The 15,153-nt window shown below is 35.1% G+C and overlaps 1 protein-coding gene across 1 annotated transcript; it reads right to left on the minus strand.

Annotated features, from left to right (window-relative positions):
- Positions 1 to 10,735: 10,735 nt before the first annotated feature.
- LOC113067920 (UPF0454 protein C12orf49 homolog) lies at positions 10,736 to 13,824 on the minus strand. The gene is made up of 4 exons (XM_026240402.1): positions 13,635 to 13,824; positions 13,173 to 13,324; positions 10,975 to 11,088; positions 10,736 to 10,819 (listed from the first exon to the last, which is right to left on the minus strand). Exons 1-4 carry the CDS (start codon positions 13,822 to 13,824, stop codon positions 10,736 to 10,738), a joined length of 540 nt encoding a protein of 179 aa, XP_026096187.1.
- Between the last annotated feature and the right edge of the window lie 1,329 nt (positions 13,825 to 15,153).

The raw sequence follows: 15,153 nt of genomic DNA on the forward strand, positions 1-15,153 counted from the left end.
TTTCAGGGCACCAGTGCAGCATAACAATAAAAGTGCTTTATGAGATCATGGTATCAAAATTGTATTTTAAAAATAACTTTTGTTAATGCAATTCCACAGCCATTAAGGAGCTATTTTCATGTTTATTTTATCTAATTTCTATCAAAATCAACAAAGAACAAGGTTACTGGTGCATACATTTTTTATTTATTTCCAAAATGAGTCCGTTATGATTCTGAGCATTTGTTATTTTTTGCTTTTTGTAGACTAGATGCATTTATCTGAAGTCATTTTTGGTACATTTTATACAGTGTCAAAGGAATTACATGCCTTGTTTGTAACTGTGCTGCTTGTTCATTAAACTACTATATAAATAATGTTTTCTGGCATTTATTTTATTTTAAAATGTGTTTAAATGGCCATGCATGCAGTCGCAACAATTGAAAAAATATTGTTACATTTAGTTCTGAGAAGCGCATAATTTTAATATGCCTGTTTAGTAACATTTTAATACAATTAATAAAACCTGTTTGAACTCTCCTTGCTGAAATAATTGTATCCTTTATTTATTCAAATGTATTTTTAGCGTAGTATTAAAATAACTAATACTAACTTTAATAATGCATAAAAGTGATACAACATGAAGTGATTGAATAAGCTTTTTATTTACTATATTTTTTTATCCACATTTAACACATTATTTATAGTACTTGACAAAAGTTAGTAATTAAACCTATTTCTTATTGCTATATTTTAATAATAAAATAATAAAAATGTTATAATTATATTGTATGACAAATAGGTACTGGACATTTTTTTTCCTCCCTCAATCATCCATTTGTTTAAATTCACACACACATTTTTTATATATGTGTGTGTGTGTGTGTGTGTGTACATAAAACACATACACAACAGACATGAAAAGTGAGTTTGACGACTTATACTACTTATTCAATGTGTATTGTAAGTCATTTGGAAGGAATTAGCATTTTAAATTTGGTCATTGCAGGTGGTATTACTGGAAGGGACATCATTCTGTACAGCCATAATGGAAAATAAATTGTGTATTGCTTAAGTCCTAATTATTTTTGGTCTATTTTCCTGTAAGAGAAAAGCTATGAAAGAGATGTAGGAGTGAAGCTTGAAGAAAGACAACAGCAGCCACTGACATGAGTTTACACCCTGATAATGAAAATTGTGACGTATTAAAATAATTATTTTCCAACACCCAAAGCCAATATTATTAAATTGAGTCAGATCGTGATTTAAATCAGGGAACGTTATTTATTTAGGCAGCGTGTGGAATTAGTTGATTATAGCTGTACAACAAAATAATCACTGAACTTGATGACACATATGTTCATGAAAAAAGCATTAACTTTCAATGATCACAAATATCATAAACATACTTTAACTGTTTTCTCTTTTTTAATATATAATAATATAAATAATTATCCTCATCATTATAATGCTGTGCTTTTAACCCATGCCTGAGGCTGATCACCTGCACAGGTGTCAGTGATTTCCTGAACTATTTAAACCGCTCTCTCCTAGCCTTCATCGCAAATTCTTATTTTGCTACTGCTAACATTTCTGAGCATTATTTCCCTGTTTGATTCTCTGTTGCCTACCTGGCCTGTTGTTTCTTTCCGGATCGTTTGCTGTCTGCCTTTTTGACACTGCCTGCCTTTTGGATTTACTCTGTGCTCTGTTTGCTGCCTGCCCTAACCTTTTTCCTGGACTCTGTTAATGATTTTGCCTTGCCTACATTGCAGATTACTTGCAGATTGAGCATTGAGTCTGACTCTGATTGTGTATTAATAAAGCTGCACATAGATCTAACTTCACTGACTCCTTGTTGCAGATATCTAGTTCACTTAATCCTTAAATGCAAAATATAAAAAATACGAACTTGACTATGTAAAACATTCTCTTTAAAAATACACTTTGTCCATTAAAATGTCTTGTCTGTTATAGAATAATAATTATAACTGTAATAAAATACATTTTATTTCATGACTATCCGTTTAAAGACAAAGATAAGTAATGGAAAAGTTTATGATGCAAAAGGTAAATTTTTTATACAGGTCATTGAAACGTATACCCATCTCCAACTAACTTTATCTGCCAATTTTCATCACAGCTTGTCTATGACACAAAGCCACCTTCCCACCTTTGAACACCTTCCTGTGTCATGATTAGCTCTGTTCATTTCATCAAAGGGGAGTGTGATGCTGTGATGATGCCACTGCGTTATCAGCATACAGATTGAGGATTCAGATATGTGTTTGTGAATTACCTGTTTCTACCACACAAGGGAGTACTTACTCAAAACTGTTCCTAATGCAGAAAGGAGCAGTGGCCTGTTTCATGAAACAAGTTTACCAAATAAACCAAGTTTATTTCAGTTAGTCTGACTTATTTTCATCTGATTGGTTCAAAATAAATCAGACTAACTGAAATAAGCCTGGCTTATTGGGTAAACTTGTTTTATTTAACAGGCCCCAGGTTTCCTACTCTAGCTGTGGAGGAAGGAAAACAACCCTCTGTGGTACTGTAGCTATAACACCTTCCACTCAGTCAAAGCCCTGTAATAGCAATATCAGAATATTAGGGGAATTATAGCCCTATTTAAATTTTTTCTTGTAGAACCTTTGCAAATCTACCTTGTCATTTTTAATAACATGCAGTATCTGTGGCGAAAGTATCTGTACCATATACATTTACAGGTGCTTCTCAATTAAGAATGTCGAGGAAAAATTCATTTATTTCAGTAATTCAACTCAAATTGTGAAACTCGTGTATTAAAGTCAGTGCACACAGACTGAAGTAATTTAAGTCTTTGGTACTTTTAATTGTGATGATTTTGGCTCAAATTTAACAAAAATGTAATTACTCTAATTAATTTTACCTTAATAACTTTAATTACTATCTCAATTCAGCGTGGCATGGAGGTGATCAGTTTGTGACTCTGCTGAGGTGGTATGGAAGCCCAGGTTTCTTTGACAGTGGCCTTCAGCTCATCTGCATTTTATGGTCTCTTGTTTCTCATTTTCCTCTTGACAATAGCCCATAGATTCTCTCTGGGGTTCAGGTCTAGGTCTGGTGAGTTTGCTGGCCAATCAAGCACACCAACACCATGGTCATTTAACCAACTTTTGGTGCTTTTGGCAGTGTGGGCAGGTGCCAAATCCTGCTGGAAAATGAAATCAGCATCTTCAAAAAGCTGGTCAGCAGAAGGAAGCATGAAGTGCTCCAAAATGTCCTGGTAAATGTGTACAGTGACTTTGGTTTTCAAAAAACTCAATGGACCAACACCAGCAGATGACACTGCACCCCAAATCATCACAGACTGTGGAAACCTAACTCTGGACTTCAAGCAACTTGGGCAATGAGTTTCTCCACCCTTCCTCCAGACTCTAGGAACTTGGTTTCCAAATGACATACAAAACTTGCTCTCATCTGAAAAGAGGAATTTGGACCACTGGGCAACAGCCCAGTTTTTCTCCTTAGCCCAGGTAAGATGCCTCAGGAGTGGCTTAACAAGAGGAATGAGACAGCTGTAGCCAAATTCCTTGACACTTCTGTGTGTGGTGGCTCTTGATGTCTTGAACACAGCCTCAGTCCATTCCTTGTGAAGTTCACTCAAATTGTTGAATCGATTTTGCTTGACAATCCTCATAAGGGTGTGGTTCTCACGGTTGTGTCACGATCTCGGTGGGGTCTTAGGCTTTTGTTGCCCTGGACCACATGGTTTTTTGGTTTTGGTGGCTCGCCAGGTGTTTCACGATCTCTGTTGTTTTCTCCGCCCCTCTTGTTCTCCCTGATTAACGTGTTCTCCCACACCTGCACCCTGTTCTGCGCTTATTATCTTCCCTTTATCATGCCTTTGTGTTTGCTGTCTTGTGTCAGTCAGTTAGCATTGTTTGAAGCTCTAATCTTCACCTTGCTTTCTGAGTTTTTGATCCTGCTGTATTCATTTGATTTTTCCATGTCTTGTCGGTCTGGTGTCCCTGTTTTGCCCTCTCTGTCTGCCTGGCACCTCTAAGACTCTGGGGAGTTTGTCTGCACTGAATCTCTTTCTTGCTGAGGCCTGCATCAACTAAGCAGCCGACTACTTCAGTCTGTGTGCATTGAATTTATTTAATACATGAGTTTCACAATTTGAGTTTAATTACAAAAATAAATGAACTTCTCCTTGACATTCTAATTTGAGAAGCATAAAAATAATTAAGGTAGGGTGTCACCTTGAGTTGGTACAAATGTACATTGTACAAATGTCTCATAAAAGAGAAGTTATTTCTTGACAAAGGTCTGATATAATTGTGTATAGTCACTTACATTGATGATATGTTTTCTGATGAATTAGTGTGTGGCTTTAGAGTCAAAATACTTCTTGGCACCACAGCATTGAGAAACCTGTTAAAATGACAAAATTGAAATTGATCCGTCAATAATGGGGAAAATTGTTTCATTTGAATTTTGAATCTGGGATGGAGAAGTCAATTAGCTATGAACAATTATCAAATAAGAATGTATATCACACTGAAGATCTGTGTGCAGTGCTATCTCGAATACTTTCCATGCTCTTATAGAGCAGAAAGAAGGAAGTGGTCAGAAAGACTTTGTAAAGCATGCGTTTGCATTTCCTCACAGCTTTATTGATTTTCCCTCGCAAAATCTTGACGTGCAGTTTCAAATAGATTGAGGAATCTGACGTGGGTCAAATATATTTTTGTCACTTTCCTGTTACTGCTGTAGTTGTGCAATAATGGATCATTTGTTATCTATTAGTTTAGCAGAAGTTAGCTTATATAGCAAGTTTATCCAAAGCAAATTACATTACAATATCTTACTTAGTCAGTATATTGCCATATTTAGTTTTTGACAGAAATTAAAACAAGGCTGTGAGGGACTGAAGTACATTGGACTGTAATAGGCCTACTGTTGTTTAACAACATACTGAGCTTTTCAGATGACAAAACATATTTCTGGATGGGAAACTTTCATAAAACGGTACAAAAAACCTCCATAAACCATTGTGTAAATTATGTGATCTGCATGTAAAGACTTTAAATCCATTCCTCAGAGCCTTGTTTACTTTAGCGTTAAATTCAGTTTGGCGTCTAAGTCTGCTTAAGGTGGGTTGCAACATGCACAAGAGGATTTTAAAGAGAACACTGGTTTTAAACAGTGCAGCGCTTCTCTGTTGGGGTGTAGGCCTATCATGAAAATGTGTATAAATAGTACACCAAATAAAAATTAAAACCCAAGCAAAAATGTACTTTGGCATGCATTTGAAATGCATCTGTTTGGCGTCAATATGATATGAAATTTGTTGGCATGTGATATGCAGGTTTCACGTACATATGATACGCAGCTACCCCACAACCCTAAACCTGCCCATCACGTAGCGTATAGCAAAGTCAATTTTTGCGTTTTTATTTGCCGTACTATTTATTATACGCACTTTAATGAGATGAGGTTACATGAGAATGCAAAACAACACATGTGTTGAGGTGCTAACATGAACATGCATCAGATATCTGCTTCGAGTTGGCCGGTTCTTTGCATCCACGTTGTGCATTTAAAATCATTTAAAGCACGGGTGGCCATTGATTATCCCCTACATATTCCTAAAGAGTTCATAAGATCATTGCTAAAAATGACTGACAAAAATTATTTTCGAAGAAAACAACACATTTGTGACAGGACCTGTGTGCTTGGTTTCGCAGAGAGGCGAGAGAATAACAGATGCAGACGGATTGCACATAGCATACTTTTTAGTGTTAGCCTAGTAGTTGAGACATTAGATTACATTACAAAACAGATGATTCAAAGTAACATGTTTATCACTGTGTCGCTCGCCTCAGTGTGTGGTCTGATATGAACTTAACTTTAACACTAGGCCACAATAATTAGAAAGCAAAACATCTCCCACGTATATCCTACTGTACTACGTTTCTTTTGAGCAGCATGGACGGAAATCTCCAACAAATAAATTGAAATAGAAATGACTTATGAGTAAAAATAATACATACTGTATCTCCCACTACATTCCCAGCAACTAATTCACATGTGACATCACATCTAGGTTATGACAAATTCAGTCACAAAAATTCAACAGAAAGTGAATAATGTCTGCGTATGTATTTAAATGTGTCCTAATGCATGGGCTGATAAACTGACATAACCTACTGGGTTTGTAACAAAGAACCCCGTAAAAACGAAACCTTACAAAGTCACAAAGTGCCACATTACATTCACATTCAAGGCAACATAAGACTTGGATTTTCATCATCTCTCAACTAAAAGTAAAAATAGGGATTTTACAGAATTTAATCATACATCACAAGATCAGAACATCTCATGAAATGAATTGTCATAAACAGTGATTATGAGGACAGGCATCCTGAGCACTTCAGATTTACCTACAGAGTCTAAGCGTGTATCACATGTTCGTTTAAAATCAGGGAAATAAATATCCCAGCATGATCTCACACTATCAGCTCAAAACCTGCCGCAAAGAAGATAAGCACATAACGTCGAAAGTGTTTGTAAGTATGAGATAACATCTTAGACACATTTCCTTTCTTGTGACTAAGCTGTCACAGCAGTCACAGGTGTATAAAAGATGGAAAGTTGACAGATTTGAGTATGAAAACATATCATACTCTGAAGAGTTGCTCTAGCACACAGAGTAAAAAAAGACTGTGAATTTTCACCATGGAGCTAAAAATGGGTAAGTTCAATGTCACTTTTAGTATGAACTATAGTTTGACTTTCTGAGATTCACTGTGTTTGCTGTACATAGCATTTTATGCCTGACATTAACCATACATTTGTTTTTAGGACTTCTGATTTGGTGGATTTTAATGATGAGCCAGGAGATGACATGCAGACCGACACAAAGATGTTTAGAGCGCATCAGTTACACGAAGACCAAAATTGAACATCTGTTGAACAAATTCGTAAGTAATCTGTTTCTGTATTTGGTGAAAAAAACAGATCCGATCAAAATGATTGTGAGCTCAAGAAACACTGTAAAAATATTCTGAATTTGTTATTAGCCGTATAAAATGATTTTAAAGATTTTTTACAGTACCGGTTTTCAAGCCAGAGTCACTGCTTCACATATATAAAATAATATCTAACAAACAAATAATACTCAATAGTTTTTCAGTGTATTTTTACCAACTGGTCTCAAGGTGATTTATTATTATTATTTTTTTTAAACTGGACATATGAATGCAGAGTTTGCCACTCTTTTATATTTAGGTATATAATGCAGTGACTTTTATTTTAAGTCGAATTTAGTGCTTAAATGTTTTATGGTGCCACTGTTATGTTTTAGTTTATGGACTCTTATTATTATTACTGGTGCAAGTTTTAAATTGTGAGTAAATTAAATGTGAAATTTTGTTGTTGAAGTTGAAGTGAAGGACAGAAATCATTTTTTTTCTACTCCATAAATTTTTTATTTACAAAAATAAATAAATTACAGTGTATTGTGACTATGAGAATTCTGGAATGGACTTAGTCTGTTACAGTCATGTTTTACATTAGTTTTTTTTTTTAGGTGATTAGTGAAAAAAATATTTAAGTGACAAGAGATTTATTTTTAAAAGTGTCCTTTTAATAATATCATGCGTTTTTCAACTAAGCTGAATCATAAATATTTCTGAATAAGTAAAAGATATACAGCTTGTAGCTCAAACAGTAGAACACATGTACCTTGAATGGATGAAAGCACCTGCCAAATTAAAAATTTGGTCTATTTTGGTTTTATTTAAAGTGTGCGAGTCTCATATCGTGAGATCAGTAGGCTATAGTGTATTGACCAAAATTGTGGCAATGTATTCCTATGTCCAGCTATCAGAAATAAATTCTCTCTAGAGTTCATAATTAGTTCTCAATCATTACATGACATTTCATTTCAAACTATGATTTAACAGGAAACTGCCGAGTTTGTAAATGATAATGCAAAGGCTTTTGTTTTAATGCGTGAACCATCGCTCTCTTTCTCTTCAGCTCTCAGAAAAGGAAAATGATGTTAAACCATGGCCGAACCCTATCTCAGAGCTTCACTTGAAGAATTTGTCCCGTGAAGAGAAAATGCAGAAAGCTCAGTGTGGACTTCACTTCATGCATAAAGCTCTTCAGTTGATACATCAACACCAAAGTGACCTTCATGATCCCACAAATCCTATTCTTGAAGAAATAAGACAAAATGTAAATGTTCTGTTTCATACCAAGCACTGTGTTGCAGAGGGTAATTGCACAAGGATCCCAGAGCCGGACTTCCCGTTTAAAAACACATATAAAAGAAGACAGTGGGACCGCACTGTTCTTCAGACCTCTGTAGAATTTCTGGGTGACATGGTAAAATTTTCTGGATTCCAGCAAACGACCCTAATCGAAACATGCTTGATACCAAAGAAATAATTCATTTCATTTACAGCTAGTCCTTATTTTTTGTAAACGGTACTTATTAATTCTTGAAAGTTTTCCCTTCCTCTTGAATTCACTTCCTCGATTCAGTTATTGCCAGATTTTTGCAGTATGTTCTCATGTTAATTTTTCCAACCATTTTTTTAATATTTATTATATATATATATATATATATATATATATATATATATATATATATATATATATATATATATATATATATATAACAACTTTTATTTTTTTTTGCACTTTTCAAAATGTTGTATTTTGAGTCAAAAATATTCATACTATTTAAAAAATATATATTTATATTATTGTTACTTAAACCATGTTGTTCCGGATTGTAATTTATTACAATTTTATGTTTGTTATTTATTATAATTTATTTACACCTTTTCAGTATTTTGTATTTTAAGAAAAATATTGTCAGTGTTTAACAAAAATACATTTGTAATGCTTTTTTCATTTTTCATTATTTAATTTTTTTGTGTAAAAATACTGGTACTCCATTTAACATTACAAATTCAAAGGATTCAAAGTGTTTACAAAAATTATATTTATATTAATGTTACTTCATATGTATTGTTTTGCATTGTAATTTTTAATAAAATAAAATATATTTTTTTCTGCTTTTCAATATTTTGTATTTTGATTTTGTTGCAATAATTAATGAGAATATTTGTTACTTCATTAATATTTTGTATCATAATACTTCTTATTTATAATTATAATTTAATGCAATTAAAAAAACGAATGCAGTATATTGTAATTTGAGTAAAAGAAATACTGCCACCATGTTTAGCATTATACAAACAGTATTAATATTAATTCTACTTCATACATAGTCAATAAAATACAACTATAACAATTTTGTTGAATTCTAGGAGCCGAGTGTAAAATCCTAGAATGTTAATTGTACAAGCAGGAAGCAGGTGGTTGACTCGATCTTATTGCGAAGTCTGCGGTTTAATACTATAGTCTCCAGTGACCGTCATTAATCAAATTGTCATTTGTGGCCATGAAAAAGCTTGTTAATTTTCTAATTTCAGTGCAGATGTTTTTTTTTTTTTTTTTTAATGATCAGGATGATTAATTGGTTAATAGTAGGCATGTATCCCCAAGTGGCTTCTTAATTTTGGCTGTTGGCAGTTTGTGTGAACATTTGTGAAAACTATGTTTTCAGAACAGTACACCAATATTTGGAGGTAAATCTACACTCATATTACTGTAAAGAGTAAAAGAAACTTACACCGTGCTTATTCTTGTTCTGAAAGAAATTCAGCAGGCATCTAATCATCTAATCCAAAAGATGTTAAGCATCAAGCCAAATATGGCAGCATTCGTTCTAATGTAACATAAGCCAAATTATGATGTGTTTCCTTATTGCTATGTTCATATTTCAAAATCCCTCTCCCTTCAAGAGTTAGTCTTTACTTTTTATATATTTAAATATAAATTCTGTACATACTTATATATATGTTTAAATATAAATTCTGTACATTTTTTTCAAGAATTTAAGAATGAATTTCTCAAAAAAAAAAAAAAAAAAAAAAAAAACTACAGATCTTCATTTTTTATCTAAAGTAAATATATCCTGGTTTAAGAATATTTAAATATTTGTATTGGAAAACAAGACACAAATACATTTATTCTTTCCCCAGTGCATGTAATATGTAATATTGGCTTTATGAATGTAAGACTTTCTGTTTCAATTTAAGATGTTTTAAGGCCTTAATTAGTGGAAGAGCAAATTAAAACTTTTTATTATGACACAGATGACCTTGTATTTAACCCAAGACGTTCTGTATAAGTAGAGAAGTCTGGACTGACAGAAACATCCTCAATTGTAAAGCTACAGAAAATCACATTTACTTTATTAAATTAACATATAGTAGTTGACAGGCAGATTGCAAACATAAATCTGAGCTCACACAGACCCTGGGTGTGAAGGGTGATGTCAAACTGTCTGAGGTGCTTTCCATGTGTTTCCATGAGTGTTTTTAGTATAAAGCAACAACACAATGACTCCTTCTGGAATCCCACCCAAAGATAAAATTAGCCAGGTTACCAAAAAAGTGGCCTTATATTAGCATGACAAATGGAAAAAAAAAGAGATGGGCGGAGTCTCTGACCATATGTTCATCACTGATGAGGTAAATAGGGATACTACGCACTTATGTAGTGTAAAGTCTCTTTCAAGTCTTTATGACTGTGCACTCAGATTACTGTTCATTTCTTGGCCCATCAGGCCCCTGAGAAGACCTGCAAGAAATCTCCTTCATTATTCAAAGCGATTATTCAAGAGTCATACAGGCAGCAGCTCTGGTGGACTCTCGCCGTAGCAGTACTTTGCCTGCGAGTTCCTGTAGGTGTTTTCATGTTGGACGCTCTGAAACAAGACAACAGCAAGAATGATTTACTTCTGCCTGTTAAAACATGACATGGTGAGCAGCTTTGATTGAATGGCATCCATGTCAGATACTTGAGTTTAAACAGACTATTTTCATTTTTGAAGCTGAAACATTCAGAGTGAATGATGCTCACCTGTGAGGAAGTACGACACTTGGCAAGACACAACTCGAAATGATCTTCCACGGCGGTGAAGAGGTTCTGGAACCCTTCTGCTGCTCGGTTTAGAAAACGTTCCAATAGAGGTTGCTGATAGGAAGACAGCAGAAGAGAGAGACACAGAGTTCATGTCAGAGGAGAGTTTCCAATTAAAGTGGCCTAACTTTGTTTTCAAATACTGTACACACACAAACACACACACACACTCATCTCTTAGATAAATTTCACTAGCCACACCCAGGCCTGATACCTGGCAGACCTGTTGAATCAAGAAATCAGTAAATAGTCTGACAAATTGAAGCATGCTTAAAGAGCAAAGTGAATTAAAGAAATGTAAGAACAGATGAGAAATGAAATCTTGACATGTATCAGTCAGGAAAGGGTTATAAAGCCATTTCTAAGGCTTTAGGACTCCAGCAAACCACAGTCAGAGCCAGTATCCACAAATGGAGAAAACTTGGAACAGTGGTGAACCTTCACAGGAGTGCTCGGTCTACCAAAATTACTTCAAGAGCGCAACGACGGCTCATCCAGGAGGTCATAAAAGAACCCAGAACAACATTTAAAGAACTGCAGGCCTCACTTGCCTCAATTAAGGTCAGTGTTCAACAATAAGAAAGAGACTGGGCAAAAACCGCATCCATGGGAGAGTTGCAGACCAAAAGGAACACAAAGGCTCATTTCACATTTGCCAAAAAATATCTTGATTATCCCCAAGACTTTTGGGCAAATATTCTGTGGACTGATGCAACAAAGCTGAACTTTTTGGAAGGTGTGTGTCCCGTTACATCTGGTGTAAAACCAACACAGTATTTCATAAAAAAGAACATCATACCAACAGTCAAACATGGTGGAGGTAGTGTGATGGCCTGGGGCTGCTTTACAGCTTCAGAACCTGGACGACTTGCCATAATTGAGGGAACCATGAATTCTGCACTCTATCAGAAAATCCTGAAGGAGAATGTCTGGCCGTCAGTTTGTTACCTCAAGCTCAATCACATTTGGGTTATGCAGCAGGACAATGATCCCAAACACAACTTCAGAATATCTCAGGAAAAACAAAATTAAGGTTTTGGAGTGGCCAAGACAAAGTCCGGATTAAAATCCATGAGATGCTATGGCTTGACCTTAAACAGTCCTCTCATGCTCTAAAATGTGGCAGAATTAAAACAATTCTGTAAAGAAGAGTGGGCCAAAATTCCTCCACAGTGATCTGAAAGACTAATTACCAGTTATCGCAAACACTTGATTGCAGTTGTTGCAGCAAAGGTTGGCACAACCAGTTATTAGATTTAGGGGCAATTACTTTTTCACGTAGTGCCAGGCAGGTTTGGACAGCTTTTTTCCCCTAATTAATTCAAACCATCGTTTCAAAACTGCATTTTGTATTTACTTGGGTTATCTTTTTGTAATATTAAAATTTGTTTGTTTGTAGATTGTCAGTGAACTACGGCTCTGTGTAGTAAAGGCCAACCAGTGTTGCCAAGTCTGCGGTTGTTTTTCATGTCCGCGTGTCGATGCGACCCCAATTCAAATAATGTGATGTTTACACCCTAAAATGCAAATTTTACCAAGGGAACCCCGCCAAAAAAAAAATAATTACATCGCCCGGAACGAAACACGATTGGGCCAGTTTTGAGAAGTAATTGGGCAGGTTTTTTTTTGAAAACCTGGCAACCCTGATCTGAACGCACGTGCTGGAGATATACTACAAATCACAGGAGTGCCTTTACTGACAAGATGCACATGAAAATCGCATTCAATGTTTTGCACAGCCCTAAAGAGGGATCATACAAATGCATGTTATAGTTGAATTAGTGACCTGAATAAATATTTCAGATAAAACATCTTTACACATAGTCCACAAGTGGACCACAAATGATCCACAGATGTGTTTTTCTGCTTAGTAATAGTTTTTTTCCAGCATTTTTGTGTATTTGAACCCTTTCCAACAATGACTGTATGATTTTGAGATTCATCTTTTTACACAGAGGACAACCTATGTACTCATATGCAACTATTGCAGAAGGTTTAAATGCTCACTTATGCTCCAGAAGGAAAAACCATGCATTAAGTGCCAAATTATTTGGATTTACTGTGATTGACAGACTTTTTAAAAGAAATGCAAACACTTGTGTAATACCAATAAAATAAAGATATGTTGTTTGAAGTACCTTATCTGGTTGGAGGCAGCAGGAAACACAGTACTCATAGACGCTACAACAGCCATTGGCCAGACAGCTTTTACAGACATACTGGCTTGAGCTGGGAGCATTAACGTTACAACATCCATTCACCAGCAAATCGTTCCTCTCACACACATAACCTGGAGAGAAAGAAAAGTGAACACTTTTTACATCGGGGAATGCACAAAAACTCAGGGACCTGTTAACAGTTGCACATTAAAGCATATTTTGCTTACATAACTAATAGAGGAAATACAGCTAAAGTACACATTTACATTCTTATTCTAATTTTATTACACGCTTCAATGAAAATACATAAAAGGCGATTTATCATTTATCTTTAAAAACCAACTTTGATTAACTTTTTTGATCCACTTCAAATGTTGTCTACTGTATATTGTATATACATATAACAGTATAAATATATAACAGTTTATCCCAATCACTTACCCAGTTCATCCGTGAGAAGGCTCTTTCCCTGAATGGAGTTTCTGCACTGAGAGATCTGCCTGCTGCTGTTGCCCAGGAGGAACTTGACCTTCCACTGGATGTGATGATCCGAGTCCTTCACCTCCAGGAGGGTCCGATCACGGACGGTTCGCTCCTCCTGTACACAGTACGTCACAAACACAAATATCATTCCTTTGCCATTATATGCTTCATTACCTCTCAGGAGTGGTGTTGAGCTGAGCAAGAAACCATTGCGGGTCAAGCTAGTTCAGGAGCTTGGTGAGTGATTGATTACTGTTTTATTGGTATCATCATTCCGATTAGAACAATGTCAGGGAATAGAAGACTTTAAAAACAACAAAAAATTAAACGGTTAAATTTAGTTTTCATACAGGATATATTAAACTGTCAAAAGTTTAATATTTCCTGTACAAAACTGTAATAATTTGAATGATTTTGAATGATGCCACGTCTCTTAGGCTCACCAAGGCTGCATTTATTTGATCACAGATACAATAATATGGTACAATTGTGGAATATTGTCATTTTAAATAACTCTTCTCTTTTTGAATACATTGTAAAATGGAAAAGTTAAATGTTCAGCATCATTACTCCAGTCGTCAGTGTCACATAATCCTTCAGAAACCATTCTAATATGCTGATCTGCTGTTCAAGAAACATTTGAAGTGAAGTGAAGTGACATACGGCCAAGTATGGTGACCCATACTTTTAACCCATCAAAGGTGCGCACACACACAGCAGTGAACACACACACACCGTGAACACACACGGAGCAGTGGGCAGCCTTTTATGCTGCGGCGCCCGGGGAGCAGTTGGGGGTTCAGTGCCTTGCTCAAGGGCACCTAAGTCGTGGTATTGAGGGTGTAGAGAGCACTGTACATGCACTCCCCCCACCCACAATTCCTGCCAGCCCAAGACTCGAACTCACAACCCTTCGATTACGAGTCCAACTCTCTAACCATTAGGCCACGACTTCCCTAATAATAATTTATTATTATTATTAACATTACTAGCAGTGCTGAATTATTGTTTTACTTGCTTCTTACGGAAACCATGATACTTACATGATAACCAACCATTAAAAAAATGAATCCTTCTATTCAGAAAGTGAATGCTAAATTGATGGAAAATGACAGTAAAAACATTTATAATGTTACAAAAGATTGCAAACAAATGATGTTTTTCCAAACATTCTATTCGTCGAATAATCCTGAAAAACAGAAACCTAATAAAAGTAAAATAAAATAAATACATAAATAAAGCAAAAGCTGTTTAGTAATAAAAAGAATATTTTTAAATAATTTATCATCCATAATAACTAAACAGCAAATCAGCATATTAGAATGATTTCTGAAGGATCATGTGACACTGAAGACTGGAGTAATGATGCTGAAAATTCAGCTTTGCATCAGAGGAAAAAATAACATTGTAATATATATATATATATATATATATCCCTAGTGGGGGCACAGCAACATCAACAGCATCACTGCAAACC

Source organism: Carassius auratus, linkage group LG30F, assembly GCF_003368295.1.
Source record: "Carassius auratus strain Wakin linkage group LG30F, ASM336829v1, whole genome shotgun sequence".
Classification (NCBI taxonomy): domain Eukaryota; kingdom Metazoa; phylum Chordata; class Actinopteri; order Cypriniformes; family Cyprinidae; genus Carassius; species Carassius auratus.